The following is a 26,730-nucleotide window of genomic DNA, read 5'->3' on the forward strand; positions in this document are numbered from 1 at the left end:
CCCACCCTCTGGCCCAGCACACCAACCTCCGCCACCGCATCACCAGGCCCATAATACCCCTCAGAAACCCCCGAACCCCCCACCACCCGGGAAACCCAGTACCGACCCAGTGATTCAGCTCCTCGCGAATAGAGCTGCTACAAACCCAGATTTAAGAGCATTGATGAGAATAGTTGCGGATAGTCAGGCAGATCAGGAACAGCTTCGAGCATTTCAGGCACATATTGACGAGATAAACGCGATTATTGCCAGCAGAAACCCAAAAGATTCACAAGCGAAGGCAGAGCCTCCAACACAGACGGTTGCAACTCCTGTTTCGGCCGAAGGAGGACAGAACCGAATTCATACGCCGATTGTGTCACGTAGCCCTGCTGTAAATTCTGGAGCAACACATCATCCACAGAACCAACCTCCACACTCGACTGGATCTCCCTACCCGCCTCCTCAAGGAACAGCTCCGATTAGAGCTAAGAATACCCAGAAGCTACCGCCAGCTCAAAATGGATGTTTTCGCCCACAGTTTCCACAACCAGTTGCCCAGCCTACCAGAATAGATATAAAATCGGTCGTTTTCGAGTTTATTTTACCTGCCGGCTCAAACAATGGCCCAACTGGGGACCGGTATTTGTTCCCAGAGAATATGATATTAGATTATTTTCCTGGGAATACAACGGTCATCGCATCCTTCTTAGCTATAAAACAAATTGGCTCAGAAGGATCTTCAACGGATTCGGATAAGAAATTACCCTCAGGTAAGGGAAAGGGTAAGAAGGCCAAACTGGCCCAAGCTTCTGCAACGCCCACCTTAACTGAACCCTCATCGCAAGCCCCGGTTCTACAACCAGATACCAAGGACGACGTGAAAGATACAGACGCTCCAGCTGGAGATGATTCAAAGGCTACAGATGGCCCCAAAAGCACTGACGAGTTGCCCTCACCTTCAGGGTCTAAACCTAAAGTCAAGGAATACTACCAGCCGGTCACACTCCGTTTACATGCAAACAATCCCAGGACACTAGAACCCCTAGCTCGCGTCGTAAAGCCTCCAGGGGAAGTAAGAGATTATATGAACGATGTCATGGATAGAATCGAGCGGGCAGATATCGAATATCTTGCTTTCAGACTCCCACGGGAGCAACGGAGAGGGCGCGGTGCCACCGCAGGGGATGAATCAAGCAAAACTGTTGGCCCGATACGAGGCATCCCCAAGGCCAAAGGCACAGAGAGCGAAGCAGGTGTAGCCACTCCCCAGAATGTGGATGGGGTAAGTGGTGTTAAGGAAGTTGAAGAAGAATTGCAGGATTATTATGACTTTCCGTCAAGCCTTGTACCATTAGGACCGTGATTTCCCCCTCATTTTGCATTCTCGGAGCATTCTGCATCTTGGGTATTATGAAAGGCACCTGATCAATTAGCATTAATCAACAGGAGGGAACGCATATTTGGAAAAGGCGTATTTCATAAATGATTACATTCTCAAGGCTAAATCATTATCATACATCGTAACGTGGCCGCAATTTGTCTAAATCCCTGATGTAATTGAGGTCGTTTATCGGTATCGTGATGAACTCCCGATAATACCCGCCATTTCTAGCAAGGCTCTCCCAGTTTGCTCCTCAGAATCACCACCGCCAACATTCAAATGTATCTCTCGCCGTCTTTCAGCTTCACGGGCTTCAAAATTCCAATGAGCCTGCTGACGCATGATGGCATCGGGTATCGCTCCGTTTGCAGTTGAGGAACGGCTATGCTTCGAAGAAGAATGTTTGGAAATAGTCACAGTGTGCACAATTCCCCACACTTCAATGTTATAAATTGATATATGGATCGTCTCACTGGCCGCTGTAGATGAGGAGTGCGAGGGTGACCAGGTGGCAGCCCCAGCAGGTAGGAACACACCCTCTTCATGGCTTAAACCATTCGACATGAAAAATTCGGCATTTTCTAAAGCGGGATCGATCAATAGGCTGCCACCACCGGCTGGCGTGGGGCGACTCGAATCACTGCTTAATGACGTGCGAGTTGGTGGAGGTATTTTACAGCCAATGGCTATGCCAGACTTGGTAGAAAACGACACCATGGGCCGATTAGCTTTGAGGGAGTTTATAGATGGAGAACCTTGCATAACAACATGGTTGGGGCTTAGTTGGAATAGGTATGGTAATTGGAACTGGTTAGAGAGATCATGGTGGGAGGCTGATGCCGAGGTTGATGATTTCCACGCCCGTGGAATATATGCACCGATAGTTATTGACTCAGTTTCATCACCGGATGGGTCTTTCTTAGCTCCCGTTACCAACATAATGCTGGGTGCATCCCATGTGAGGACGTTATGGGAGAAGGACGTTAGTGATTCCCCATGAGTATCCGATGAAAATACTCCGTGTAAGCGGGTACCATTTTGTAGTAGGTTGGGGATCGGAGATGATGTGGGAAGGAAGAAGGAGAGATGAGAGATAATTGCAGAATCCAGGATACAGGATTCAAATGATCCAGAGAGCGTTATCGATGGCTTCGAAGGTGTCAATGAGGATAGTGGTGCTGCGTTTTTTTCTTCGCTAGGAGACGATGTGCCTGAATCCCTTCTCCGGGATAGATCAAGATTTTTGCTAAAAAGAAGATGTTCAAAGAGCGGAGTTAGGGGGTCAAATATATATGGGAGAGAACTCGAGATCACCCAGGAGAAAGTCTCATAGCCTATCCCGCTTTTGCGGTCTCCGATATCGAACGAAGTGAGAATATTCTCCACACACCGACGGGCAGCCTCCATCGAATCTTCATTAAGTTGTGAGAAATATTGTGACGTTTCTTCATTGGTGCGTAACGGAGCTAGCACAACTAGCAACATCAGTAGCCGCTGGAATGTGTCGAATGAAACGTGTGCTTCGTAGACTGTCCGGTCAATGCGCTGATCATGTTTGAACACTTCAATCGCATCCAATGACTCTAGTGCGGCAAGAGCTAAATCATCGTCATCGTTGTCCTCCTCATCATCATTATCATTTGAGGGCTTATCAATCGAGAACCCTGCAGTCTGAGATTGGGTTCCGGATTTGTTAGGGGTATTGTCCGGCTTATCTTTTGATTCATTGTCGGGAACAGGAAGTTCTTCCTTTCTCCCTACATCAGCAAGGCTGCCGAATAACAACTTGATCCGGTCCTTTTTTCCTCTGCGTAGTACTTTGCCGTATCGGTCCGTCAGAAGAACAATCACTTTTACCAGAGCATCAAAGGTTAGCACGCTAGGAGCTAGGGTGTTTTGAAAAGGAAACGCTCCTAGATAAGAGACCATGCGGAAAATGACTGGGCCAGCATCAAGATCCCCATCACCAAACTTTCCATTCCCGTCCGGTATACCTAAAAACCTGGATAAGACTTCTTCATTCCAGTACCGGATATCTCCTTGCTTCAATGCCAGGGAGTTGAAGTTATCTTTCAGATGGGCTAGTTCCAGTGGAGTGAAACATTTCGATGCAAAACGACGGGCCAGAATGTGGCTCATCTCCTCTAGATATTATTAGAAATTCATATCTATCAAATAATGTTGGTGTGACCGATGTAGATGAAACCATGAGATTGCTCCTAGAAACTTACCAGGAGAAGTTCCAAGTGCTTTAGAGTCGGTAGACTGACCAGCACCCATGATGATAGCAAAACGAGGTACTGAGACTAAGTGGCTGCGTAGATACCGGAGGTCCGTGTTGACATGGAACACACTGGGCGTTATACTTGTCCCAAGTAGTTGTTGGATGTGGATCTGTAGTATTGTTGGGGGTCTCCTTGAATAAGTTACGGATGAATGAACTCTTAAGCCGCCCAAGAAAACGGGATTATCCAGCGTCTTTATAGGATTGGTAATTCAGAATCAACTTCACTGCCAGAGTCGCTTGCTTGACTTGGATGTTGCCTTGGATGTTGGCTTGGAAGTTGATACGCCAATGCTTACCTAACTTGAATAGCCCATTCAGAGGAAGTTTTGCCACGTGATTATATCGTGGCATTTATACTATCCCTTTTTAGGCTAGCATATTCATGTTCTAGAACTTTGCGGCTCTTTGTCACGTGGAATACCAAAGTGGGAAGAACATAAACGGCCAAAGCAACAAAACACCTGTTGGCGATGGGATATTATTTACAGTAGAATTAAGTGTTTTGTGAATACCGGGATTATGCATGATATATTTTAACCAGCTGGAAGTTTTGAAATTGTATATTGATAGTCACTGGCATATTAAACGAGAACAACGCCAACACCATGTCTCTTACGCTCGTCAGGCTCATTGTTACTATCTACTCCTCCAGGGATAGGTGCTGTTCGATAATTAAACAGATAGTAGTGGAGTTGCCCGTCTCCAGCACCGAACTTGAGCTTCTCGAGGAACAAAGGGTTATCATGCAGTGTCAGGGCATTGAACACATCGAATTTCTCCTATATATCGATTAGCCGGTGAAGGGTATAAATTGAAGATATTATATAGCTGGGAAACCCACCTTCTTGGCAATGATTAATGCATCGTTTATGAGTAGCTGCAGACGCTCTTTCAACCCATCTTCATTCTCGGCGAATGCTGTCTCTGTAGAGTAGTAATATAAGTACGCCGCCCGGACGTTGTTATGTTTCTCATTCTGAATAACAGACGACTCCAGAGAATAAAACGAGACAAAATCAGTGATATGATGGGTATCTTGATCCTCGACAACGAACGAATATACGACCGTCTCTGACGTATGCTCTCCGTTGATAAATAAATGCTTAGTTTCCTCTTCAGTGAAAGTTTGGGACAGGTCAAAGCGTTTCATATAGCGATTCAAGAGGCTACACACTGCGCTGACATCCTTGATTTCCATTGGCCGTAGACCAGGTGTGGCTGTTGATGAGGGTAATTGGTTTCGTGCAACTTGTCTGGCTTTTGTAGAACCTGCTGGCATACCAGAAAACCCAACTTCGTATAGCTTTAACCAATCCAGAGCTCGATGGTAATAGCGACATGAGCTGATTGGCGTTGGCAGGACGATTCCAACTGTATAAACGGCTTGAAATATTCCCCTCAAGTAGCACCTTCGAGTTATTTCCTTGATCAAAACTGGTGCCAGTCGCTTGGCTCGTAGCTTTTTGTGTACACATAGGAAATCGATTCCGACGGATTTTATTACCTTCCCACGCACGCATATCTCGAGAGGGATACCGCATATGGCCGCAACTAGTTTTCTGGATTTTGAAGCTCTAACACCAACGTGCCAATCGCTTGTCCATCCTGGAGCCTTAAGCGCCCTTTAAAATTGTTAGCGTAGCTCGTCAAACAAAGGTGATTCCGTGGATGGCATGGTACTAACCAGTTCAAAAAGTCCTTTGAGTAGTTAAACCGAAACATCTCACTCTCGTCTTCCACATAGTGATCCGTCAGTAGCTCATATAGTTCTTGCGTCTCCCTGTCATCATTCAGATCCAATGTAACCCATTCAAACCCATCAATCAACGGGCCAGGCGTCTTCGAAACAGTCTCAATATCGATCTCCTTAATCGGACCATCCACTATTTCTCCCTTATCATCGAACCTTATAACCGGTTGAGTCTGCCAAAACTTATATGAAGCCATATCCTTCTTGTTCTTCGGGTTCACCGCAAGCCCAGCCAGCAATTCCTTGATGTCCATCTTCCGCATCAACTCTGCTGCCTTCTCCTTATCCATGCCTGCGAATTCACCCTTTAATGCAGGATTGGATTCCATCAGCGCTTGCGCTGCCTTCGTGCTGAGCTCTATCGTCGGGCCAGACTTTGAGGGCGTTTTCCCTTCGTCAATCTCCCTTCCCTTACCCTTCCCATCGCTGCCGGTAGCAGCGGAACCATTCTTGTTTGTGCTGTTGCCGGAGACGTCGTCCTTCTGGCCAGAGGCCGGGTCTGTATCTTGATTGTCTGTCATGCTATTCTCGGCGTATCAATTGTAGGCTTGCTGCCTAAGGTGAGCCGGGCTGCCGTGGTTTATGTGGGTGGGGGAAGAGGGGCAAAAAAAAAAAAGCTGCGGGTGGTAGGCTTTGTTTTAGAATGTTCTAATGTTTAGATTTAGTTCCCTCGTCGTTTATATATCATGTGCTGCGACTTGGGAGTATTTCCTCGTTTTATTCTCGACTAGACGTGTCGTCATAAGGAGTTATTAGCACCAAGGGCTTCTTATATTAATACCTAGGAAATGCAATTAACAGAGATGGTAGGCGTTATTGGTTGCTTTTTTGGCTGTCCAGTTAGGAGGAGCCGCAGTAATATTTGTTGTGGCTCTAATCCTTGCTCTATAATCAATTTAATAAGCAAGGAGATGACGGTACATGATAGAGAATACAATACGTAGTGTATATACTTATATATAGAATGATTTAGTCGTGTGTATGCAAGTGATCTAGTGACAGGAATGTGGCGCTTGCTAGTTAAATAGAAGTGCTTCCAGGCCATTGATACCAGCGCCTCAAGGCTCCATGCAGAAAAATCAAACCAAGTTATGGAATCATGTTTCAAGTTGAATGAGAACACAGGATTGAATATATTGTAGTATTCAGAAACGAGGTCGTCATGCTCATTTGGTGGGCGTTGTCTCCAGGACTTCCAGTAGGCCGCCAATAAGATGTAAGCTGCCAGTGACCAGTACACTGACAGCAGCGTCGTCTGAAGAAGTGTTCTCCCTCTTGTCTGCTGCAGCTATACTACGCGCAGACTCAACGGCCTCTTCTATCGTAGGCTTGACTTCGGCTTTGGTGTCTGGTGACAAACCACGCCATACCTCCGCTAGATTCTTTTGAACACTCAGCCTCTCGACATCTGACGCATCGGAATTGATGCTCACAAGGTCTGGTCGATATCCCGCCTCTCTAAATGTCACATTAGTGCAGAATATAGCGTGGGTGAAGACGCAGTTTCCCGCAGTCAGTGCCTTGTGAAGGGTATTCGCCAGTGCGGTGCTGTCTCGTGTCTGCTGGTTAAAAATCAGAATGCAAGGTTTTCGCCTTCCTTCCGTGGGACTAGTCTGTGTATATGACAGTCCTGAAAACCATTTCCCTGCAACCTCAATGCTATCAGCCGTATGTCCTCCATCGATGTGCCAGACCAGATCATTCTCTTTTCTGATCTCGCATCGTCCACCCAGTTTAACACCCTCAAGGCCAACCCTGAATTTCTCCGGCAGAGGGGCCTTCTCGATGTACGATGGCACGTCGGGAAACTCAAGTTTCCTTAAAAATGAGCTACAGATAGCTACTGCGAGCTCTGCATTTTTGTGTTGGAACCCGCCTGAGAGGCCCAATGAAATCTTTCCGGGGGCGAGATCCGGGTGGCCCTGTGCGACATGCAGTTGGGCCTTCTTCTCCTCCGCCCGTTTCTGTAGGACATCCATGGCAGAGTCAGGCTGTGGTGCAGTGTAGGCCACAGTTCCAGGCTTCATGATCCCTGCCTTATGCCACGCTATTTCTTCGATGGTCGAGCCTAACATGGCCACATGATCAATCCCTAGACTCGTTATACCTTCCACCACGGGGTTCACCAGAATGTTAGTCGTATCATACTCCCCGCCAATACCACACTCTATGATCGCTGCATCTACATTCTCTCTCAAATAAGTGTGGAATGCCATAATAGTCAAATATCGGAAGTAGTTAGGTTTCATGTTCGGCGCGTTTGGGTCTAAGCCTTTGGCCCGGGCATCTTGTTCGAGGAGATCCCAGACCTCGAAGAAGTAATGTGTAAATTGTGCCTCCGTCAGAGGAGTGTTATTAATCTGTATCCGTTCACGCACGAATCGAAGGTGTGGGGAGGTATAAAGGCCAATCTTTTCAAGCTTTGGATGCGATTTTGAAGATGAGTTGGTCGTTTCATCGTTTTTAAGAGTGAGATATTGCGATAGTATGGAGGATATAAATGCGCATGTTGACCCTTTGCCCTTGGTACCGGCAATGTGTATCAAATTCAACCGATCGAGGTCGGAGGGCTATCAATAAAGTAAGGTAAGCCCTTCTGTAAGTGCTAAGCAACTCTTCGGAAGAATGATGGGTGTCCAGCAAACCCACCTTATGTCCTATTTTCCGGCACCATTCTATTGTTTCGGGTATCGACTGCTCATTAAGCACACGACCAGACTGGCGCATTGCATTAATTATTGAAAAATTGGTCTGCAGCGAATTTAATGCCGCGATGGCGTCCTGGAATATATTGTCAGTTTAATTCGGTGGGGAGCTGGATGGCCCTGCAGCAACTCACCCCATAAGTCCTGTCCATCGTAGAAATGTTACGGCAACACTGCAAGAGACGGCGAGTATGGAATTTAAAAGCTATAGGAGACCAATGGCTTCTGGCTAGCATCGAGAGCTGTGAAAAGGGCTGGCAAGTAATGCGGTTGTTCCTCTTATTATTTTGACCATTGACTCTTGATGTTTCGGACAAAAGAGTTTTTTATTTCTTATCGGAGCTTATCGCCTTTCCTGCAGGAACTAAAAAGTGACAGCAGAGCGATGAGAGCATCAGGCATGAAATATAATAATAATATTCACTAGGGATCTGAAGGAGCAGCTTTTGAAACAGAACAATATTACAATTTATATTAAGCAGTTCGTTACCAACACGAATGAGTAGCAGCAAAGGAAGAAAGGGAATGCAAAAAAGAGCTGTACACACTAGAGAAAAGAAACAAATGCCTGTCTATGATACCCTCTATTCTATTCTCTTTTTACCTTCTTCCATAAAGCCTAGTCGTGCGTTACTCACTCCTCGCTGGTGTTTTGTACTCGGTATGAAGTCGCCGATGAGTTTATCATTGCTTGCCCGGCGAAGAGCTTCGGCATATCCCTCTGCTCCAGCAGCCGGGGTATTGAGTTTTGGCCAGTTGACCTAGACGCCATTAGCAAAGTAGACAAAGCCATTGATGGGTTCGAGGGAGGTCAACTTACGTATAGCATGCCGTGAGAATGAATGAAGCGTAGACACCAAGCAGCAACTACGATCCAGAAGATAAGGAAGATTCTCAACGGCCAAGCAGTGGAATCAGGCAACTGGCGAGTAAACATAGCCACTAAGATCATGAAAATAGCTGCTCCTAATATGTATGGAATAGACTGGATGATAAGAGGCCTTCGGTCCGCGAATACATATGATGCAGTAGAAGAAGGAAGGTATGTGCCGTGGAAGAGGTCATATGCGTCTTGCCTTGGGCCATCCATGAAATTATTCAAGATGTATCGGGTAATGGAGTTGTTCCCATCCTGGAGAGCACCAGCCTTGGTTCGTTCGCCAGTACGAGTAAAGTCGGTCTTTAGAGCACCAGTCCCAGAGTATGACTTGGAGACAACGTCTGCATTATCAGCCCACATATTCCGGAAGAGATCCCGGAATACCAAGTCATCATCGGTCTTTTCCCCTGGCTGTAGTATGCCGCAGTCAATAAATTGCCGGGTTAACGTCCAACGACCAAGCATGCTCTGGACAACGTTCGTTCGGTCCAGGCAATCCATACAGTTTGTCCGCACTACGGACGACTGCACTGTTCTGACATCTAGAGTACCTGATGGATTGCCTAACGACTCGGTACCGCTAAAATATTGGCCACGCTGTAGTCCCTCCTTTAGTCGGTTTAGGAGAAGTTCTGCTCGGTGCCACTGCAAGCCCTTGGTCTCATTGTGAAAGTCAAAGTATATGTAATGAAGACGGTCCATCTCCTGATGTTTACTAGAAGATTCCAACGTGTGCATTTTTTCCGCTGAGAGTAAGTCAGACTCTCTAGATTCGGCGGGGGCAGAGACTAGTAGTCTCATCAGCTGCTCATAGGCCTTTTTCATTTTTTCTTCACGGCCCTTTTGGTTGACTAGGTTCACCAAGTAATTCTCCCCATAGGTTTTAATTTGATCCGAGAAGTGCATTCGAGCTGCTGAGGCTGCCGCGTCCACGCCGCGCACGGCAAGTTTTGGGGTGTAATGAAGGTTGTTCACCTCTGCCCAATAAACGGGAATACTTCCTCTTGTCTGAACAAACGATAAAACCTGAAGCTCTTGGTGGTTCTTTTCTCCCATCTTGTGGTCGCCCATACCTGGCCCTCCTGCAAACCCTGAGACCCCGCCGGTAGCATCATTCAGGATGGCAACCTGCTCAGTTTCGTTATAATTAGAGACATTTCCATGCTCGTCGATCCCACGAGAAAAATATCTAGTGCCTGCTCTAAACCTTGAGCGGCGGGTAATAAGAGCAAATGTAAATGGCGTAGATTTGACTTTGGCGGGAGTTATACGCATCATCCCGAACATAACGGGTAATATATACGGGTCGACATCTGATGACTGTCCACTCCTAATCCCTGTGTTTTCTGATAGCCCGGAGCTAAAGTCAATTAGGTCCGTCTGGATAAATCTGTTCCAAAAGAATCGGTCGTCTGCTCGTTTCCATAGCGGCAGCGAAGGGTCACTCTGCGATTGGCGCTGGAAAGAATTGGTAATATCGAGCGAGTAGGAGTAGTACATCGGTCCAGTGGCCAGCAGTTTCTTGAGTAACGCCAGGTAGGCATCCTCGTCGGGGTCGTGGAGCGGTGCGTCACGAAGGGGAAGAAATTCGGTCGCAACGACTTTATATACCATATGCCCTCTTAATCTGCCCATAGGCTGTTCTTTTGTTATCACGATAACATACTTATCTATAAATAATCAGCTTTAATTCCCACTTATGGACCAGAAATCAAGGGGGAGGGGGCAAGTAACCGCACCGAGCTTCAGCTTGACAATACCCAATATTCCAGCAATGCTAGAGACTCGCTTCGCATTGTGTGTAGATGCATTTTCAAGTCGCAAGTCGCCCGTGGGCCGTTCTATGACCAAACTAGGAGCTGAGGAGGAGGAGGCAGATCTAAATGCATAACAATGCGGCGAAGCATAGAGGTTGATGTCACGGAAAGGGAGGTTTGGCGACATCTTTTGGAGGTGAGGCAGGGTTCGATAAACAGGTGTAGTTAAAATAACAGGTATCTCGGTATCAGAACATGGTGTATTATTTTGTTCCTGTTGCGTATAACCAAGAAGGGCTTTGTTTGGTGAATGTTGTTATCTTCGACCGGGGAGGTTTTTTTGGCGAAGACTAAGACACTAAAAAGAACGAAAGTTGAATGACGTGTTTTTCCTCGTTTCACCTTTCACCACCATCAACTACGAGCAAAGGATGAAAGGTGACTATATATTGACACTCTGATGAAGAGAAACAACGAGAAATACTCCCCTTTGCTCCTGATATGCTGATGTCCTCACGATCGCTTCGAAGCGATATCAAAGATGGATGTGATAGGAGTCGCTATGATGTTGACTTCTCATATAAACAGCAAAGATAATACCCCATACAACACTTGAAATACATATTCTTCTCTGTCTATGTTGCCGTATAAGTCAACGTATACTCAAGCTCCCCGGGATAGCCGTCATCCTTGGGATTATTCCATTTGACCACTATTAGATTTGCTTTGATCGGGCCCTACAACCATCCTTTCCGCTATCATACAACTTCTCTTCCATGTAACTCAGCCCCCTTTTTAACGAACTTGGCATTCCTTATTGCGCCAAAAGCTCCTTGATAATGGATGTGTTTGCTTCTAGCATTGCCTGTTCAACCTCCACGCACCTACCCCGAGAGGAGAGAAGCAGCTGGCCGTTTCTCGACCTGTCCGCCATCAGCAGAACTGCAGTACGAGCTACGAACTCCGGGCTTTGGAGTTCACCCTTGGTCTCCCTAACGATAGCTTTCTCTACGATTGCCGTGTCGGTCCACGCGGGAGCCAGGCCGTTCACTCGAATAGGGAATTTGGAATGAAGGATTGAAACCAATCCTCGAAGCAGACCTATCGAATAAAGAGGGATTGTCTGTTCAGTTCTTGGACTGTTTTGCAAAAGATAAAACACTCAAGCAGGCAAATGATGCATGTTATGGTATCTCTTTCTAGATGACGTACCGTGTATCCCATGTTTTGCAGTCGCTTATTTCACGCCCCCGTCAGCTATCCAACATAAATTTGAATCAATATCAGCAGGCGTTTTACTCACCGTAGTCGACGACGGGGAATCTTTATGTACCTAGGCTACATTAATTTAATGGCCTAAAAGATCCCTCTTAATTTCATGCCTTGTCCAGACCACTTACATGCTCCCGAAGAGTTTAGAACTATACTGCCACCCTCTGGCTGCTTCTTCATATAGAAGATGCCCAGTTTCGCCATGTTGACCATGCCCATCAGGTCAACCTCTATGGTTCTGCGACTGGGCTCGACCGGGTCTCCGTTTCTATCAACGCTTTCATCCAGATAGTCTGCCGACCCTGCAGTACCAGCGTTGCAAAAAACATGATCGATTCGTCCATGCTTGTTTTTGGCCTGCCTGAACAGGGCACACAGGTCCTTCCACGAAGTAACATCAGTCTTCTGATATATGACACTGCTGTCATCTAGGATATCCTTTGGTGGTTCGTTGATATCGCCGATGACCACCTTGGCCCCCTTGTTTAGAAGAAGCTTAGCTGTCGAAAAACCGATCCCTGCTGATCCACCTGTATTCAAGTATGTTATATACTTGTTGGTTGTCTAGAGAGGCAGACTTCGAGGGAGAGGACTCCATACCGGAGATAACAACGACCTTATCCGCCAGGCCTGTGAGTGACTCTTCGGTAATGTCGATTGGACTAGGCATGATGTCCCAACAATTGTTTATCAGGCGTGAGCCGGGTATAAACAAGACAGCTCGCAATTGAAGTCCATGGGCAATGGGAAATAGTGGGGGATTTACGTCCTTTTAATGCTTTCCCTGGTTGCGAAACTATTGATCGCCTGCGCGTCTCAACTATTAGCAGGCCTGGCGGAGACTCCAGCCAACGGTAGCAAGGTTTATTCAAAGTGAAGTACTGGAGGCTAGCACGGAGTACATTCATAGTATATATATATGTAGATATATATGTATGTAGATATATATGCTTGATATTATGTACGCAGGTTAAGTAGTTGCTTTCTACACAATCCTAGTATATATTCCACATATACCCGTATATTAACGATGATTGTAAACGTGTGCTACGTATGATTGAGCTAATATGCTAAGTCGAAATTGGCGCATGTAGATGTCCCAATATCCATGTTGAAACAAACCCCAAGTCTGCAGTGAAATGCATTGCCATAAGATACCATAACACCAGGCTCGCAAGATGAAAAAAAAGAAATCGTGCATCGAACACCGTGGGGGTATATGTATGTATAATAACAGACCCAGAGGCCGGAAAAGCGAGTCAAAAGGAAGCCAGGCATTTGGGGGAAAAAAAATCATCTCTTCCCACGATACCGTCCCCTAGGAAATCTGCCATCCCGGCCACGGTTTTCCCTCCTCCACTCCCTCTCCCTCTCTTCTTCCCGCTCCTGCTCCTCCCTGATCCTTGCTTTCTCACTCTCAATCTCCTCCTGCGTCTTTTCCACCCTAACTGTCGGTTTAGGCAAGTTCTCTGTCCAGCGCGGATGAGAACCCTCGGTACATGATTTCCCAGCAGGACAGAACCCAGCAAGGTAAAACCGACACATCTTCCTCCTTACATGTCGTTTGGCGCAGATGGGGCCTAACGGGCAGAACCCCTTATCATAATGTTCGCACTGCGGCAACTTCGCGTCCCCGGAAAGATGCTGATATAGACAGTCATCGCCATTTGGACAGAATCCATTACGGGAGAAGGACTGACATTCCGGCATCCGACGTAGGTTGTATTCATGCAGATATTCGCATTTTAATCCTTTCTTGCACAGCCCCTTGAGGTAATGCTTGCATACTAGGCTTCCATGGGTGGATGAAGGAGCTATGGCGGGGGAAGAGGAGGTCGATATGCGGGATGGTGTCGGGTGTCGTTCTGAGCAGAGCGGGCCGAGTGGGCAGTGGCCTTCGCGATAGGCCTTACAGACCGGCACATCGGAAGCAAGGGCGAAGCTAAAGGATTTGGCAACGAAGCCTGAGAAGGCAAATTTAGTGAAGTTGGGGTCTCGAGGCGTATCGGGAGAGACTATCCGATCTGCGATTCTCTGGACTTCGGCCATGGTGTCGATAACGGCGAACTTGTGATGATGACTATAGCTCGAGGCTTCCCTTTCTTTTTTTTTCTTCTTCTTCTTCTCAAGGAGGTGTAATTATAACATGAAACGTGTGTCTCGCGTGCCGAGCAGCCTGGCCTGGTTGTATATCTGTCTGTCCCGTTCTCCAGTGTGCCTTGCAGAGCTCCTTAAACTGTGGATGGAAAATAAGCTAGAAACATGGAGTATTATGTAATATCATATCACGTGATAGTATCTGGATTTTCCATGGATATAAAACGAAAAATACAAAAAAAAAATAAGAGTAAAAAGGGGCAAAGAAGAAGCAAAGAAAGAGGAAAAGGAAAACAAGCAAAAGGATAGAGCAATGGTGCATGCGATTCCTGGTCATTGGAGGCTGTTATCTCGACTTATGTGTCTAGACCCTGCTCTCCTGCATGCCTCGTGTGAATACGAGATGAAGAGTCTGAACACCTTGTCCACTCGCGAATATAATATATATGTGCAGTGAGGCGCAAGGAAGCCATGCCAGTTAAAGCTGCATATGGTTGCTTTTTCCCGAATAATACGGTCCTTTGGCACTGATGTTACCCCAAGTTTATACTCCGTACACCATGCTCTATCGCCATATCAGGCGACCTCCAACTACTTCCGCCAAAGACGCCTATACAGCCTTGACCAGATATCAGAGGCAACAGAAAAAAAAGAGGCTTTAAACTGTTAATCTTGATAGAGACCACAGGGCGTCCCTTCCCCCCTTTTTAAAAAATCTATATGCAACCTTTCTTCTTCCATACGTACCATGGTTCCATATTTATTTTTATATTTACGGCCTTGGAGGAGATAAACGGTCAAATTATATTTAACCCGTCCGCTCCCGCTTCTACTCCCCCCCTGCTGGTTCGTTCATGCATGAGAGAGCCTTTTTTCCCCCTTCTTACTATACCACCAAGTGTTTTTTTTTTCTGGTCTCGTGTCCACTTGCCAGAAGGAGTATCAACAATAATACTGCATATTTTTCATCGCTTCTCCTTTTTTCTTCCCCCCTGCGGTAGTTCAGTAAGAAACACGATCTGTGGTCTTTTCGTCGTCTAGTTGTGAATGTGCTGTGCTGGTCCAAGATGTTTCCGTGTAGGCCGTCGTCGTGGTTCGCAGGAGATGGGTTGAACAGCCCAGCGACTCAGATGGGCGCCGCACCCATAAGCTGTATCGAGCAGTCTTTATGCCAGATCCCTATATATTCAAATGCCGTCTATTACCCCAATTGGAGGATATACAAGAGTAACCCTCCATCCTCGCTGAAGTTGGGCTATGTATCGCATGTTTTCTATGCATTTGCTCGGTGAGTTCTTCCCTCCCCGCATTTATATGGACCAGGTCCCCGCGCGCCTGAAGATTATTTATTCCTTGGGGTCAGTGGCGAACAGGTATCTTGGTAGAGAGGCTGAGACTGACAGGAGCTGATATGTTGTTGCTTGTGTTTGGTATAGGGTTAAGCCAGATGGTACAGTATATGTCTGTTCCCCTTTCTTGTGTCCACGCATAAACAGGATAAGTGCTGACGGAGTAAACAGCTTAGTGATGAATGGGCAGACGAACAGATGCCGGTGGACGGCGCAAAGGGATGTATAAGGGCATTCACACAGTCGAGACGTCAATATCCGCAGCTAAAGGTCATTCTCTCGATCGGAGGCGGGGGCGCGGGCAGTGAGAATTTCGCAGCTGTTGCAGCAGATCCGATGTTGACTGTGAACTTCGTGGAGACGGCGAAGAACCTGGTAGATAAGTTCACCCTTGATGGGCTAGACAGTACGATTCTCCCCACTCACACCTGCATGCGTGTTCTTTTCTGCTGTATTGCGACCTAGAACTGGAGTTGCTAATTAGTTACTCAACGAGCAAAGTCGATTGGGAACATCCATCCGACCTTCAGCAAGGTACAAATTACATATCTCTCCTCGCTGCTCTTCGTGAGCAGCTACCGTCGCCGCAATATATCCTCTCCTCTGCGCTCCCAGCTGGCCAATGGGCGCTACAACACATCAACCTAAGCCTCGCGCAATATTACCTTGATGTAATAAATCTCATGACATACGATTTCTCCGGTCCCTGGATACCGCAGTGCGGTCACCAATCTCAGCTCTTCGCTCCTGAACAACCACACAACGACGCCGCTCACCTGTCATGTAGCTCTGCCGTCTCATACTTACTTGCACAGGGTGTACCCTCTCATAAGATATTAATGGGAATACCGGTATATGGCCGTGGATTCCCCGGTACAAACAGCGTGGGACAATATTCATGTCTACGGCCAGACGGATCAGAGACTTCGGACATTTGCAAACCAACAGATGATGATGGAGGCAACGAAAAGGAAGTAGTGTTCGACTACTGCGACCTTCCTGTGTCAGGATCGATAGAACAGCACGACACAGAGGTTGGAAATGCGGCCTTTTGCGTCGATAACGAGCAGAACTCAGGGTTTATTTCCTATGACTCGCCCCAGAGCGTCAAGTTGAAGGCTCAGTTTGTCAAGCAGACGGGTCTGGCGGGCTTATTTTATTGGCATATTGCCGCAGATTCAACTACTGCGGCACGGAGTCTTATTGCGACAGGGTATAATACAATGCATGATTTGTAGAGGCGTTATGTTGCTGGTTCCTTTTCCCCCTTAGCACATGGTTTATCTGGGCATTTGTTATCTTCATGCATCGATCGGATGGTACTTTTAGCTTATCATTCATCCTCTTCTCGGTTTTTTTTTTTTTTTTTGTCAAAAGAAAAGCATAATATGCCAATATTCACCTTCTATTCAATTATCCAATTATCCAATTTGATTAAATGTTTTGTTTAACCTTAACATTCAGATGCGATGGTTTTAGATCGCGAGCCTTTTACTCCTTGCCAACTCCGTTTGAAACCCCTTTGCCGTCAAGATTCGCTGTCATACCATCCCGGATCTATGGCCAGCGCATCATATTTCCCTTGACTAACAGAGCGTCAATCATGGGCATGTCAACCACGCCTATAGCTTCCATTCCTACCAGCGAGCCAAAGGAAGCTCTGAAGGTGGGAACAAATCTAGTCAGCCAACCTGGGACACAATACTGCATCAATCGAATTCTTCAGCACAGAACAGAGCCCACTTTATCATGTGTTTATCTGGCTACGTATGTAAATGCACGGTTGAGAGTTTTATGCCTTCTGTTGCTAACTATATACGTCTCCAGAACTAAAGACGGAAATAAATATGTTGCTAAAAACATATATCACACTGAATTTGAATACCAGTTGAATTTACAGACACCTCTTGCAAGTCTCCGAAACTTAAGAGTTGTGCTAGACACCGTCCCTGAACACCTCTTGTTCATATACAACTTTTGTACTGATGATCTACTTGGCCTAGCCAGGAAAGACAGCCTTTCCTACACGGATAGAAAGAGAATTCTGCGGGATACGTTGGAGGGACTTGCCGCTCTCCATGAACGGGGTATCTTGCACGGTGGTACTTCAAACTCCATCCCTCGGTGTTATCTATATCTGCTTTATATTAATCGTTTCTGCAAGATATCAAACCAAACAACATATTTGTGGACTATGACATGTCAAGCAGTGGAATCAGGGTGAAGAGGGCTCAAATTGGTGACCTTGAAATGGGTTCGATGATACCTCCTGGCCTGAATGTCCGTGGAGCCAGGCTTGGAAATCCCATGTAGCGTAGTCCGGAGTCCCATGCGGCCGCTCGAATCAACATTCCGTCCGACATTTTCTCTTTTGGTCTCGTTGTAAGTGTATTTTAAAACAATATTCTATAATAGAACGAGACGCCCTGACACCCGAGTCTATCAATAGTGCATATATACCATACTTCAAAAGATTATTTTCCATATCAACGGAGAATGTACAAGTAATACAGAGAAAGAGCGGATAATTGCCAAGCGCCTGCTCTCCCACTTTGGGGATGGCCCGGGTTTGGTCGGACTGTTAGAGCATCTAGAGGATGACTCTGCCGAACGGCGTGATATTCTCATAGCTGTTGTCGATGAATTCACACCTGATGACCCGCGAAAGCCATTTTCCATGTGGGAGGATGTCGACGAGTCTTTTCGAGATATCGTTGGCAGGATGACAAGTTGGATCCTGCAAGAAGGACTACAGCCAAGGATGCTCTTGAACACCCTTGGTTCCAAGGTATACAAGAGTGAATTAGATAACCCACCTCTCTATCTGTACCGTTGTTGCTGATATACTTTATATCAAGCGTGTAATATATGTGAATCTCCAATTCAATGGACTCTCTTTCATAAGACCAAGTGCGAACTTTGACATCCATATCAGTAAACTGCATAACAGTACTGTTAATCTTACCGGCAGCAACCAAGCAATGCCAGCAACACCAAATCCCATTCTACACCCTGATCTTGGGAAAAAATCGACCGCCGATATGACGCAAGGTTTCAAAAGCGTTCAAACTGGTTGCTTTCCACTTTGGCCCCTAGCACCCGGTTTCGGTTTCTTGCCCTTGAAGGCAATGTAGAGAACTGTTTCTCATGCTTACTGTTACGGGATAGATGCTCGTTGGGAAAGTAGGCTTGAGCAAGGGGCATGGATGCTTCACTCGTATCAGTGCCGCAATTGACACCCCACTCATCATAGAACTATGTGTATGTATAATATAGAACGTTACGGCAACGACGCAGAGTGGCTCTCCGTCAGAGGCAGGCGGCATGTAGCTGAAAACTGTCCCCCTGGTCATCCAGCACGACGTATCCGAGCTTATTGGAGTCTAGGTCTTCGATGCCGTATCGGGAAATTTGTGCTTCAGAGCTGTCTGGCATTAACCAGACGGATAATTGGCTGTTGACACCGTCGCGTCCGTGTCCGATAGGCCCATGGGATCAGACGGGCCGGTGATATCAATTATCCCTTTGCGGCCGCTACAGCCGTGGTTTATTTGGGCTGTGTTAGTTACACTGATAGATGGACTGGTGAACGTATGGGTGTTGTCTGATATATGCAAGGGCGCCTGCCGTTGCGTGATCGTACAACTTTCTTCAAATTGCGGGAACAGGTCGGCCATCTGCAGACGAGATGGGGGCGAACCACTGCATGGTGACAGAGGGTATACTTGAAAGTCATATTGCCGCGCGTATAGGTATTGATATAGATATTTCAAACATATCATGTCGCGGGAAGAGGAGACGTATGCTCCTACACGGCTGGAGAGAAGAGCACATCATCTCTGATCATGAGTGAAGGCCCATGCAATCCTCACGTTACATCGGGTATGCCTTCAACGGCATGGGTATGGTGCATCGTATCACCGTAGCCTGTTATCCAGTACCTGCATCACGTATATAACTTGTATCACCATCTGTATATATACCACACATACAAATATAATCCTTACTGTCTCATATATAGTATAGTGCTAGAGGTGAAGTCGCACTTACTAATCTTACTTCATCCCGCGCTTGCTTCGGCGGCTCCACGGCAGCGGTCTAGCGCAAACCTTCCATCGCTCTTAAGCTTCCACCGCGCCTAGTAAGGTATTTGTGGCTGGTCACGCGAGGGGAAAAAAAAGAAGAGAGTTCAAGATTGACTTGCCCGAAGTCGAAGTTGAAGTTCGACGTGTGTAAGGGACTTGATTGGTTATGTCGCTTTCCCACCCCTGGTTGGTGGATGGAGGGTGGAGGATGGACAGGACTTAAATTCACCAATACATCCCAGAGTACTCCGTATGGAGCAGTGTGATCCATGGTTCACTGTTTTTTTGGGTCTGGAGAAATAGGGGGAGAAAGGTCCCCCCTTTCGCTTATTTGAGAGTAAGGTCGCTAGCTAGTGAGTTAGTTGATTAGCTAGCGGGCTAGAAGGGAGGAAAGGGAAAAAGGGCTGAGAGAGATCGCTTCTTTTCTTTTTTGCGCGTGGGCTTGATCTTTGATCGACCAGTATGCACGCAATGGATAGTTAGAGAAACTATCTTTTGAATATTTAAAAGCTTGTTTTACTCGGATGGAAGACGCGGTAGTGTCGTATTTGAAAATTTTTTTTTTGTTTTGTTATTTTTTTTGGTGTCTCTTCGTTTTGATATCAAGGTGAAAGAAGTGGTATATTTCTGTACAAAGAATAGAATGCAAAACCTGGGTCCTGTCCCCGGATATATAGTCCCCCCTCCGTACATGGGTACATTAGATTGAAGGTGATTTAAATAAAAGAGCGAAAAAGAGAAAAAAAGGATGATTAGTTTTATTACTTCCCTCCAGCAAGGATGGCGGGAATGTTCAGGTTGACCTTCAGGGTGTTGGCGGCGAGAGCCTTGGTGTAGTATGGCAGCTCCTTGCCGTTTGCGACGCTAGAGTTTCCGATGATGGTGACGGGGACGATACCGTTGGAGTACTTGCTTCCCATGCCGGTCTGTTTGAGGACGTAAGCTAGGTCGGCATTGGCGAGCATGGGGATCGTGTTGTTGCCTGGTTTGATGATGACATCGTTCAGGATGGAGGTGCCGATGGGGTGGCCGTCGATGGAGAGGTCAAGTGTTAGGTTGCCCTAAAGAGCCAAGAGTTAGCTATGTGGATGTTTACGGTGTTGAGGAGGAACGTACCATGGCGAGAGTGAGGACGGAAGGGTTGGGGATGAAGACGTCGCCCTTCATGTTGTACATGGTGCCTGGCATGTTTTGGATCTTGATGTTGGTGATGTTGAAGCCGTTGAGGTGGTTCATGCCTGTGAAAGGAGGTTAGCAATGTTTTAATAGTAAAAGGGAAGAGAGAGAATACCTTTGAGAGTGACGGTCTTGTTGTAGTCGACGTCAGTCTTCTGCAGGCCACCGAGCTTGAGCTTGGTCTTGCCGACGACCAGCAGCTCGAGCTCCTCTGAGAGCATGACGGCCTTGGAGAAGCCAGAGAAGGCATCCTGGTTGTCGATGTGAACGTCCTCGTCGATGAGGACCTTGACGCCATCATCGGCCTTGACCTGGGGCGTGTGCAGGATCATGAAATGCTGCTGCTCTCCGGCGAGGTAGACCTTGGCCTCGAAGGGGTCGAGGGTCGGGTGGTACTTTGACTTGGAGCCGATGACCTGGGTGACCTTGACGTGCAGCGAGTCTGGAGCGGGGCTGGTGGTTTGCATGTCTGCGATGGAGAGTGTCGAGTCGGAGACATCATTCTGCGCCAGCTTGGGGTATGCGACGAATATACTACTCAATTAGCAAGTTATACATATATAGATATGGAGTAGACCTACACAGGGAGAATGATGACGAGTGCGACGACGACGACGATGATGAGAAGCAACCACCAGAAACGGCGACAAAAGGCACCTATGCGCGAACCAAGAGAGCGTCTGGGCACGCTATCGACGGCCTCGACGTTGTTCTTGTCTGACATGGTGGAAGACGCCCCTTGGAAGGTGAGAAGATGGCGAGGTGGGGATGCGCTGGCGGTGGTTATATATGGCGGACACCGAGTATATATATATATTACATATATCCGTAATATATATATCTATGTATTGATGTGCAGGTTTCTACAAGGGGGGAAGTTAGTAGAGCAAAAAACAAATAAAAAAGGTGGTACGATGACGGTGGGCTGCATGTCTTCTGTTCGCCGTTTTACTCTCATGCGACTGTAACAGGTGTAACTAGAGTGGCAGAGGGAAGTCCTACCTTGCGCAAGTCCTGTGCCAGCAGCACTCACAGAAGAAGAAAAGAGAAGGAAAAAAAAGAAGAGAAGAGACGTGGTGGGAGTCTAGGACTGGGGGCGGCGGAGGAGAGGAGATGAAGGGACCTCCATGGACTTTATATTATTATTATAAGCAAGGGACAAAACGAAGGGTTTACGGGGCAGAAGAGGTAAAGGAAAAAAGGGACCAGGGTGGGCTCTCTTTTTTGACTGGTGGAGGCGAATTTCTTCCCTTTCCTTTTTCTTTTGCTCCCTTCCGGCCAGCTACGACGTCGCTACCACGATGGAGAACCATCATGACTTGCATGGGAGAGGGAAAAGAAAAAGCGTATATGCGAGCTTAAAGGGCGTCTTCCCCGTGGAGAGATGGGGAAGGCCGACGAAGAGAGGGTCCGGGGTAAGAGAGAGAGAGGGAGAGGGAGAGAGAGATCTGGAGACGCGAGATGGAGATTCGATGGGGAAGAGAGAAAGCAGCGCATGAGAGCAGGAGGAGGAAGCTCGTGATGCCGAAAAGTCCATTTTTCGACGTGGAAGAAGCAGCAGAAGAAGGAAAAAAAACATGTGAGGGAAGAAGGAAAAAAGAAGCTTGGGTTGAACTTTACCAGCTGGGGCCAGCCACGCCGGCCGACACTTACACACACACTCGATACTCGTGCTGCTGCGTGCTTCTCCTCTCGATCTCGTCTGTCGTCTGGCTGCGTCTCGCTCTTCCATCGCTTTTCGTCTCATCTTCTTCTCCTCTCAAGCATCATTTTTCGTTCTCGCCTTTTTTTCATTTTCTTAAAGCGGGTCCAACCTAGTCCGTTTTAGGACTTAGGCCCGTCCTGCCCTTGAACCTTGTCTTGCTTAGGTAATACCGAGGCAACCCTGATGTTACAGACATATCATATAGATAGTATACATGGAGTAGATATAGCTGGAGTAGATGTAGCTGGAGTAGATGTAGCTGGAGTAGATGTAGCTGGAGTAGATGTAGCATAGCTGGATGTAGAGTATAGATGTAGATAGATGAGTGAAGAGTAGGAAACATGTGCTCCACGTGACTGCACCTCAGGCAGATCATGGCAAGCCAGCCGAGAGGAAGAAGAAGATGGAAAAGAAAGGGAACAAGCATGATGTTTTCTTTTTTCCCTTCTCCTTTTCTCTTATACTTTCCGCCATGTGAGATCACAGACCAGTCGGCGTACATAGACTGGCCTCTACCCTCAGGACTATAAGGTAGTAGTCGAGCTGACACCTGTTCGCCGCTGCGGCTGCATGCATGCTTCGGCCTCCCCGTTTTGCAGGTGGCACAGCATTACACTCTCACGCTCATACACGGTGATGGCCGTGGCATATATGATTATTATTATCATCGTCCAGATGTAACTGGGATTAGTATCGTGTCGAGGGAGCGGAAGATGGATCGACACGCCTTCGTGGTCTTGGGTGGCTTCGGACAGACGCCGCTGTCATCGACATCTACATGTAGGTCAATGCCGGTCAACGATGATCTTAGCGGGTGAAGGGGATGTCGGATGACAGACCTTGACATGTCCATCGGCGAAGCCTCTCTCGTCCGACCTGATTGGCCGTTTTGTCCCTTCTCTCTCTTCTTCACCTTCATATGACACCGAGTCTGCACGCTGCCACCTGCGTCCTTGCTCCTCGCAGCCTAACTTAGTCCGCTTCAGGATCCCAAGCCCGGCCGGGTAGTTCGATGTTCCCTAGTACACTCCATACATATGCAGTCGTTATAGTTCATGAGCTTATAAACCCCGGCCTTTCCCTTGACTCCAAGACACGCTTGCCGAGCCGTTCACACAGGCAATTTCTGGGGTAGCCGGCTCCGTCTCCGTAACTGAATCAATTTTACGAGGCTTGGAACTGGGGAAAATGAGGGTCTCTCGTGTTAATTTCCGAGAACTTTTGCGGTCAAGAGTTATAATACTATGTAAAGTGATGTTTAATATAAGTGATTAGTAATCAGAGGGTATCCAGCACCAAAAGAAGGTATATACAGATAGAGAAGTAGATGGAAGAAGATGAAAGAGAAAGTAGAAAAGAAGGTAAAGATGTGAAGATGATGAGGAAAAAGGTCAGTCGTCGGAAGGCTTCTTCCGGCCAAAGATGCTGCGGCTGCGGGTGCGAGACTTGGAGCTCGTCGACTTGACGCTGCCTCCTTTCTTCTTCGACCCGGCGTCGTCGTCCATGTACTTGTCCTTGTAGATCCTGCGGCAGTCAGTAGGTGGTAGATGAATGATAGGTGGTAGATGGGCCAATGTAGTGAAACATACCAGCTGCTTCCTACCATGCTCATCCCCCCCTTCTCAGCCATACGGTAGTACTTTGCCGCCTTCTTCAGGTCCTTCTTGCACCCAACCCCTTCAGCATAGCAGTACCCAGCTTCGGCCATCGCGTCGACGTCCCCCCACCGGCCTGCGATCTCAAAACATCTCAGCGCAAGAGCCTTGTCTTGTCCCACCCCCCATCCGTTCAGGTTGCTCACACCAAGCTCGTAGATGGACAGCGCAAGCTGGGCCTGTCGCGCCTTTTGCTCAGTCACGCTCATCTTGCCGCTTCCGTTGGAGGACAGCAGCTTCTGTAGTGCGGCGTCGCATGTCTCCGGGCTCGGGGGGTTGCTGCTCGCTAGGTCTAGGCCGGCCGTGTCGACGGCTTTGCGTAACCACTGGACGCCCTCCGTCTGGTCGGCGCGGCGGCCCCAGCCGTGGCGGCAGGCTAGGGCGTACAGGAGCATGCCAGTTGGGTGGTTCTGCATGGCAGCCAGGCGGAGGTGGTAGGTTGATTCCTTCAAGGAGCCGGACTCATGGCATTCGATCCCCCTAGTTACATGCTCTTCTGCCGTTGTCGGTTCGTTTTCCTGGTCCTTTTCTTTCTCTTTCTCCTTTCCCTTCTCCTCTGGCGGCGGGCGGATGGTGCTCTGGCTTTGTGTAGACGTAGACTTGGCGTCAGCTTTCGCAGAGGCTATACTGGCGCTGGACTGTTCTCGCTCGAGTAATGGCCGCACAGCTTTGACGCTCTTCGGCAGCGACGCTGCGGCTGGGACCTGAGGAGTTTTGTAACCTGGCCCAGGGTCGGTGATCGATCTCTCAAACTGCGGTGGCTCGAAGTTGCCCTGCGGTTCGCCGCCGTTGAATGTTTTGGAGTCTCGTGAGATCAGCCGGCCACGGGGAAGGGAGAACTTTGCATATATGTACGACTGCCCAGCCGAGAGGGGAGGTTCGGTAGCTTCGTCCGCAGACGGAGACGGTGTGGCTAGAGGCGCAGGAACTGTGATGGGCGCTGGCTTGTTTCCTCTATTAAGGAAGGAACCAATAGTACCCGTAACGGGAGAACTTGTAGTGGAATCGTTCATGGACAGAGAGGTATTCGATCGACTCATCGGCCGTGAGAAATTAAATGATGGTTTCGTCAGGTTGGGCGTCATACTTCCTCCTGTTCCTGCTTCCGAGTTCGGTGACGGGGATCGCTGACAGGCTCTGTTTGGCTGTGACGGTTGAGGGGAATAGGGCATCGATATACCGCTGCTGGACGATAGTTTGCGAGGCATCGAGAACGTTGATCGGGCGCTAGATCCGTCATCGTCAGAGCTCTCTTGTGTTGAGCCATTGCTCATTCCGGTGGGGTTACTGTATGCCCGCGGTAGCGAAGGCGGTGCAAGGTGATTATGCTGGTGTCCAGAGTTGTTATTCCGCTGTTGCTGATGATTGACGTAGAACCGTGTGGGTGACTCGCCGGATGACTGCGGTGAACGAGGTGCAACGTGAAGCCTATTGTCGATAGTCGGTCCTGGCCCAGGAGACGGTGTCCTACCTCGTTCGCGTGAGCCATCCCGAGTCCAGAAGTTTTCCGGGGAGTGGGCGCGGGGAGCACCGTATGTGGTACTACCAGCCGACTTGGTATCCCAGCTATCGTCTATCGGAAAGGTATGGCCAGTGCTAGTGTTGAGAGGCAGCCCACTGATCCTGGGGTGCTGCGACTTGGGCCTAAAGCTAGGCTCCTCGAGCGACATGCCATTGCTAAATGGAGTGCTCTCCGCATTCCCTCTTCCTCGTCCTCTCTGCTCGAAGTTAAACCCCGCGCGCATTGGCGTCTGGGACCGCCTGGTATCCTCTTCGGATAGTGTTCGATTATACCCTCCCCTAGGCTGAGAGAGAGACCGTTCGACGCTGGCCGGCGGCAGCCGACTTAGCCTTCGTCCGGCCTTGCGAGACTCGTCGAATTGTTTCGCCAGCAGACGGCCCTGGGCTGCGAAGGCATCGAGGGGAGAGAGGGCCGGGGGGATCTCGCCTGCGACATGTTGTAGGCGGGGAGAAGCCAACGGACGACCAGGATGCAGTTGAGTCGGTGTTGGAGTCTGAGACTGCGACTGAGAAAGTGGTTGCATTGTCTGCGGCCAGCCGGAGGGCTGTTGAGATATCGAGTGGGAGTCTGGCGACGGTGCCTCGTTAGGGGTCGCCATCGGGTTGGATCGAGCAGACAATTACCTGCAGTTCCGATTCGAGGGAGACAATGATATGTTCGAGATGAAGTGGCTTGATTGTCGTTCGGGACATGGATGAAATGCTGTCCTGTGTGTTGCCCTTCTTTTTTTATTCTTTAACAAAAGGAGTGTCGAGTTGGAAAGTAACGAGCACACCCTATCTCTGCCGTCATATCATTCACAATAAACTGGCTGCGGATCAAGGCAAGGGGTTGGTATGCATGTATGTATATATGTATGTATGTATGCCTGGTGAGGTGTCTGCCGCTTTGTCAAAGGGGGAGAAGTCGCTTGATGACCTGCTGGAAAAAAAAGTATGGGTTCAACCTAAGGCCTCGAGTTAATTAAGGGAAAAAAAGGGAGCTAAGCATGTTTTAAGGGATACAGGGGGCTTTTTCTTCATGCAGGGGCCAGACTTAGGCGGAGTTATATAGATACTAGTAAGCAAAGACGGAGAGGACACACACTTACTTCACTTTGCCCTCATCTATCGACGAGAGATGTCACT

General features: G+C 48.0%; 11 protein-coding genes across 11 annotated transcripts in view; 3 read left to right on the forward strand and 8 right to left on the reverse strand.

Moving 5' to 3' along the window:
• The window catches only part of MCYG_05734 (conserved hypothetical protein), a gene marked incomplete at both ends in the record, with an annotated part of 2,273 nt that extends 866 nt beyond the window's left edge, over window positions 1–1,407 (forward strand). The window contains 2 exons of the mRNA XM_002845819.1: window positions 47–1,264; window positions 1,324–1,407. Coding sequence (XP_002845865.1) covers window positions 47–1,264; window positions 1,324–1,407 — 1,302 coding nt within the window. The remainder of the gene's footprint in view (window positions 1–46; window positions 1,265–1,323) is intronic.
• Window positions 1,408–1,549: 142 nt separating this feature from the next.
• On the reverse strand, window positions 1,550–3,643 carry MCYG_05735 (conserved hypothetical protein; the record flags this gene model as incomplete). The annotated part of the gene is made up of 2 exons (XM_002845820.1): window positions 1,550–3,507; window positions 3,595–3,643. The coding sequence occupies 2 exons, from the start codon at window positions 3,641–3,643 to the stop codon at window positions 1,550–1,552; spliced, it is 2,007 nt and encodes a 668-aa protein (XP_002845866.1).
• Window positions 3,644–4,231: 588 nt separating this feature from the next.
• On the reverse strand, window positions 4,232–5,921 carry MCYG_05736 (glycylpeptide N-tetradecanoyltransferase; the record flags this gene model as incomplete). Its single annotated transcript, XM_002845821.1, has 3 exons — window positions 4,232–4,429; window positions 4,492–5,272; window positions 5,335–5,921. 3 exons carry the CDS (start codon window positions 5,919–5,921, stop codon window positions 4,232–4,234), a joined length of 1,566 nt encoding a protein of 521 aa, XP_002845867.1.
• Window positions 5,922–6,566: 645 nt separating this feature from the next.
• Window positions 6,567–8,257, reverse strand: MCYG_05737 (folylpolyglutamate synthase; the record flags this gene model as incomplete). Its single annotated transcript, XM_002845822.1, has 3 exons — window positions 6,567–7,970; window positions 8,050–8,181; window positions 8,240–8,257. The coding sequence occupies 3 exons, from the start codon at window positions 8,255–8,257 to the stop codon at window positions 6,567–6,569; spliced, it is 1,554 nt and encodes a 517-aa protein (XP_002845868.1).
• A 432-nt stretch (window positions 8,258–8,689) lies between these two features.
• Window positions 8,690–10,929, reverse strand: MCYG_05738 (recessive suppressor of secretory defect; the record flags this gene model as incomplete). The annotated part of the gene is made up of 3 exons (XM_002845823.1): window positions 8,690–8,866; window positions 8,926–10,655; window positions 10,725–10,929. 3 exons carry the CDS (start codon window positions 10,927–10,929, stop codon window positions 8,690–8,692), a joined length of 2,112 nt encoding a protein of 703 aa, XP_002845869.1.
• Window positions 10,930–11,556: 627 nt separating this feature from the next.
• MCYG_05739 (conserved hypothetical protein) lies at window positions 11,557–12,684 on the reverse strand (the record flags this gene model as incomplete). Its single annotated transcript, XM_002845824.1, has 4 exons — window positions 11,557–11,843; window positions 11,955–11,978; window positions 12,143–12,544; window positions 12,615–12,684. 4 exons carry the CDS (start codon window positions 12,682–12,684, stop codon window positions 11,557–11,559), a joined length of 783 nt encoding a protein of 260 aa, XP_002845870.1.
• A 623-nt stretch (window positions 12,685–13,307) lies between these two features.
• MCYG_05740 (mRNA 3'-end-processing protein yth1) lies at window positions 13,308–14,063 on the reverse strand (the record flags this gene model as incomplete). Its single annotated transcript, XM_002845825.1, has 1 exon — window positions 13,308–14,063. The coding sequence occupies one exon, from the start codon at window positions 14,061–14,063 to the stop codon at window positions 13,308–13,310; it is 756 nt and encodes a 251-aa protein (XP_002845871.1).
• A 1,595-nt stretch (window positions 14,064–15,658) lies between these two features.
• Window positions 15,659–16,698, forward strand: MCYG_05741 (chitinase; the record flags this gene model as incomplete). The annotated part of the gene is made up of 2 exons (XM_002845826.1): window positions 15,659–15,866; window positions 15,926–16,698. The coding sequence occupies 2 exons, from the start codon at window positions 15,659–15,661 to the stop codon at window positions 16,696–16,698; spliced, it is 981 nt and encodes a 326-aa protein (XP_002845872.1).
• Window positions 16,699–17,063: 365 nt separating this feature from the next.
• Window positions 17,064–18,594, forward strand: MCYG_05742 (conserved hypothetical protein; the record flags this gene model as incomplete). The annotated part of the gene is made up of 6 exons (XM_002845827.1): window positions 17,064–17,227; window positions 17,288–17,562; window positions 17,625–17,740; window positions 17,774–17,842; window positions 17,910–18,248; window positions 18,319–18,594. 6 exons carry the CDS (start codon window positions 17,064–17,066, stop codon window positions 18,592–18,594), a joined length of 1,239 nt encoding a protein of 412 aa, XP_002845873.1.
• Window positions 18,595–20,306: 1,712 nt separating this feature from the next.
• Window positions 20,307–21,445, reverse strand: MCYG_05743 (conserved hypothetical protein; the record flags this gene model as incomplete). The annotated part of the gene is made up of 4 exons (XM_002845828.1): window positions 20,307–20,606; window positions 20,662–20,783; window positions 20,837–21,255; window positions 21,303–21,445. 4 exons carry the CDS (start codon window positions 21,443–21,445, stop codon window positions 20,307–20,309), a joined length of 984 nt encoding a protein of 327 aa, XP_002845874.1.
• A 2,372-nt stretch (window positions 21,446–23,817) lies between these two features.
• MCYG_05744 (conserved hypothetical protein) lies at window positions 23,818–26,126 on the reverse strand (the record flags this gene model as incomplete). The annotated part of the gene is made up of 2 exons (XM_002845829.1): window positions 23,818–23,950; window positions 24,016–26,126. 2 exons carry the CDS (start codon window positions 26,124–26,126, stop codon window positions 23,818–23,820), a joined length of 2,244 nt encoding a protein of 747 aa, XP_002845875.1.
• Between the last annotated feature and the right edge of the window lie 604 nt (window positions 26,127–26,730).

The sequence above is a fragment of the Microsporum canis genome, genomic scaffold (genome assembly GCF_000151145.1).
Source record: "Microsporum canis CBS 113480 supercont1.5 genomic scaffold, whole genome shotgun sequence".
Taxonomy (NCBI): Eukaryota; Fungi; Ascomycota; class Eurotiomycetes; order Onygenales; family Arthrodermataceae; genus Microsporum; species Microsporum canis.